We start from the raw sequence: 3,287 nt of genomic DNA on the forward strand, positions 1-3,287 counted from the left end.
CCAGCTACTTGGGAGGCTGAGGCAGGAGACTCGCTTGAGCCCAGGAGTTGGAGGTTGCTGTGAGCAGTGAAGCCATGGCACTCTACCCAAGGGCTCAGCTTGAGGCTCTGTCTCAAAAAAAAAAAAAAAATAATAACTAAATATAAAAAAGAAAGATGACAATAAGTATTGGTGATGATAGCCTTCATCCACTGCTGGTAATGTAAAATGGTACAGTCACCTTGCAAATCAGTTTGGTAGTTCCTCAAAGAGTTAAATACAGAGTTATCATATGACCCAGCAATTTCACTCCTTTGTATATGCCCAGTGAAAAAGAAAGATTCAGACATATACTTGTACATGAGTGTTTTGGCTATTGAAAATAGCCAAAAGGTAAAAGGGACCCAAGTGGCCATCAACAGATGAATGAATAAACAAAATGTGGGATGTCTACAATGGGATATTATTTAGCCATAAAAATGAGGGAAGTATTGATACCATGTACATGTTATATTATAGATGAACATAGATGAACATTGAAGACATTATGCTCAGGGAAAGAAGACAAAAGACTTCATATTAAATGATTTCACTTATATGAAATGTCTGGAATAGAGAAATCCATCAGAACAGAAAGTAGATTAGTGGTTAGTTACCAAAGACTATGGAAAAGGGAGAATTGGAGAGAGACCACCTATGGGTGTGGACTTTAAGGAGAGAATGGGATGATGAAAATGTTCTAGAATAGATCATGGTGATGGTGACACAAATAAATACTTAAAAACTGCTGACTTATATACTTAAAGTAGTAAATATTATGGTATGCTAATTATATCTCAGTTTTTAAAAAGAGGATAAAAAGTCACACTGGAGAAACAATCTCATCAAAACCTGAAGAGTAACACTTATTTGCAAAATATGATCTGTAAAGGAAAGTTGTAAAATGAGTTTTGGCTTTCAGGGAACTTCTACAAAGTCATATCTGAGGCTTCTCACTTTTTGCAATTGCCACTGACTTTTGGTCACCTTTAGCATTTAACATGTCAAAATTTCTCTTGTGTTTTTTTTCAGATGACTATAGTCTTCATATTTGTTTATTTAGAACTTAATAGCTTTTTATAACCATTAATAGACACTCCATTTTGAAAAGGCTACAAAGCTAATTTTGGATCATGAAAAATTAAATGAACAAAAATGACCAACTTGTCCAACTTGTGCTTCAGTAAGATAAGTGCTGAATCTCCAGAGGATAGTCCTGACCCTCTTTCAGAAGGCTAGGCTAGGGCTCTGGGGCCTGCTAAACAACGACGACGACAACTACAACAACAAAAAAATAGCCAGGCATTATGGCAGGTGCCTGTAGTCCCAGCTATTTGGGAGGCTGAGGCAAGAGAATCACTTAAGCCCAAGAGTTTGAGGTTGCTGTGAGCTGTGATGCCACAGCATTCTACTAAGGGTGACAATAGTAAGACTCTGTCTCAAAAACAAACAAACAAAAAAGGCTAGGCTAGGAGGGAGGCTGGCTTTTGAAGCCAGAAGGCCTGTTCCCAGTCTAGGAGATGGAAGCATCATTCCCCCTTTACAGAGGGGAAGCTGAGGCCTAAAAAGATACCCCACAGTTGAAACTGTCAGTTTCTTATCTTTGCCCAGCTTTTCAACCTACCTCCAAAAAACAAACATAAACATTAATAAAAACAGCTAGCATTAGTAGACTGCCTTAGTGCATCCCTCAGCCCTGTCCCCCAGCCTGAGCTGATGACAGTCCTGTGAGGGGAGGAGCAGGTTATGTCCTCATTTTACAGATAAAGGAAAAGTGCTCTGCAGAACGTCATGAGACCAGAGGTCACATAGCCAGTGGGTATACAAGCTGAGGCTAGCCACTGTCCTGCTCCTCTCCCTACTCCCCTGCTGTCTTGTGGGAATGCCAAATCTAACAAGACCCAGTTATCCATCCTCCTCCTGTGGAGATGCTGTCTACTGTACACACATGGCCCCAAGAGCTCCCTTAAGGATGTTGACAGACCAACATTCTTGGCACTCATTACAGGGTACCAAGAGCCATGTGTCCTGCCTAGATCGTGTCACATAAACTAAGACTGGGATGTATAAGTTAAGAAACTGGTGACAGTGAAGCCAGGGGCAAGAAACGATGATGCTCTGAACCAAGATCCCTGGGAATACACAGAGAAGCAAACAGGGAGGAGTTCAGCCATTAGGCAGGGGAAGGAAATGGTGCAAGAGCACATTGGTGCAGCACGCCTGGGTCCCCAGCCAGCCTGGGCACTCCCCACCTGAATGGCCGTGAGCAATGTGATTATTGTTCTGCACTTCTGTTTCCTCATCTGTAAAATGGGTACATAAGATGATCCAGCGTGTCCATGGTCACTGGTAAATTCCCAAGAAGTAGTGTGGAACCCGGCATCTCTGATAAGAAGTAGAAGCCCTACTTCCAAGCAGTGAAGACTAGTCGCCTGTCAGAAAGCAATCCTGGCTCCATCTACACAATTTCATGAGTTTTAACTTAGTGGGTCTTTATGAACTTTTTATATGATAAAGACAGACACTGACAGAAGGACAGTGCCAAAGTAGGTAGCCCCAGCAACTATAAATAGCACACTACTGCGGACTGTGCCGTGAAAACAGGAGAAAAGATGGCCAGGGCTGCACTACTTAGCAGGCAGAGCACCCCAGGGAAAGTGAATGCCTCAGGGAAATGACACTAGATTACACCTGCATAAATCACACTCTGCTGAGGCACTGAGGAAAGGGACTGCCTCTTCTTGTCTTTGTCTGCCCACCACCTTTAAGACATGTACAGGAAGGTATAAGGCGCTTCTCCATCTATTTGAGCCTGTTTCTTTCACTTACCGAGTTGTAGGACATTAGAAGTCCCTTCAAATGGCCAGGCCTCAGAAGCCTGCACTCTGCTTGGTGGCCTGGGAGAATACTTAACAGATACTTGGCCTCACTTGTGAATTGTCTTTCAGCTCTGTGCAGTGTGTCTAGAAGATTTCAAGCCTCGAGATGAATTGGGGATTTGTCCATGTAAGCATGCCTTCCATAGAAAGTGAGTATTGATATGGAATTATTTAAAGAGACCTGAGTTTGATAGACCAACTTAACTTGTGGGGTTTGGGACAATGCCAGACAAGCTTGATAGCTTTGTGACTGGCCTAGAAAGCTAGCAGCACTCTAAGGGTAGAGGATATGTGTGTGTCTGTATGATGTTAGGAGAGGTCAGGGTGGTGGAATGCGATCACCATGGAGAGCTTCAGGCACAGAGCCAGATGAGCACACACCTCTTTTTT

The 3,287-nt window shown here is 42.8% G+C and overlaps 1 protein-coding gene across 1 annotated transcript in view; it reads left to right on the forward strand.

Annotated features, from left to right (window-relative positions):
• RNF24 (ring finger protein 24) overlaps positions 1-3,287 on the forward strand; it is a 50,598-nt gene that overhangs the window by 44,783 nt on the left and 2,528 nt on the right. The window contains exon 5 of the mRNA XM_003788040.1: positions 2,967-3,046. Coding sequence (XP_003788088.1) covers positions 2,967-3,046 — 80 coding nt within the window. The remainder of the gene's footprint in view (positions 1-2,966; positions 3,047-3,287) is intronic.

This window comes from Otolemur garnettii, unplaced genomic scaffold (genome assembly GCF_000181295.1).
Source record: "Otolemur garnettii isolate 467f Iridium unplaced genomic scaffold, OtoGar3 scaffold00025, whole genome shotgun sequence".
Taxonomy (NCBI): Eukaryota; Metazoa; Chordata; class Mammalia; order Primates; family Galagidae; genus Otolemur; species Otolemur garnettii.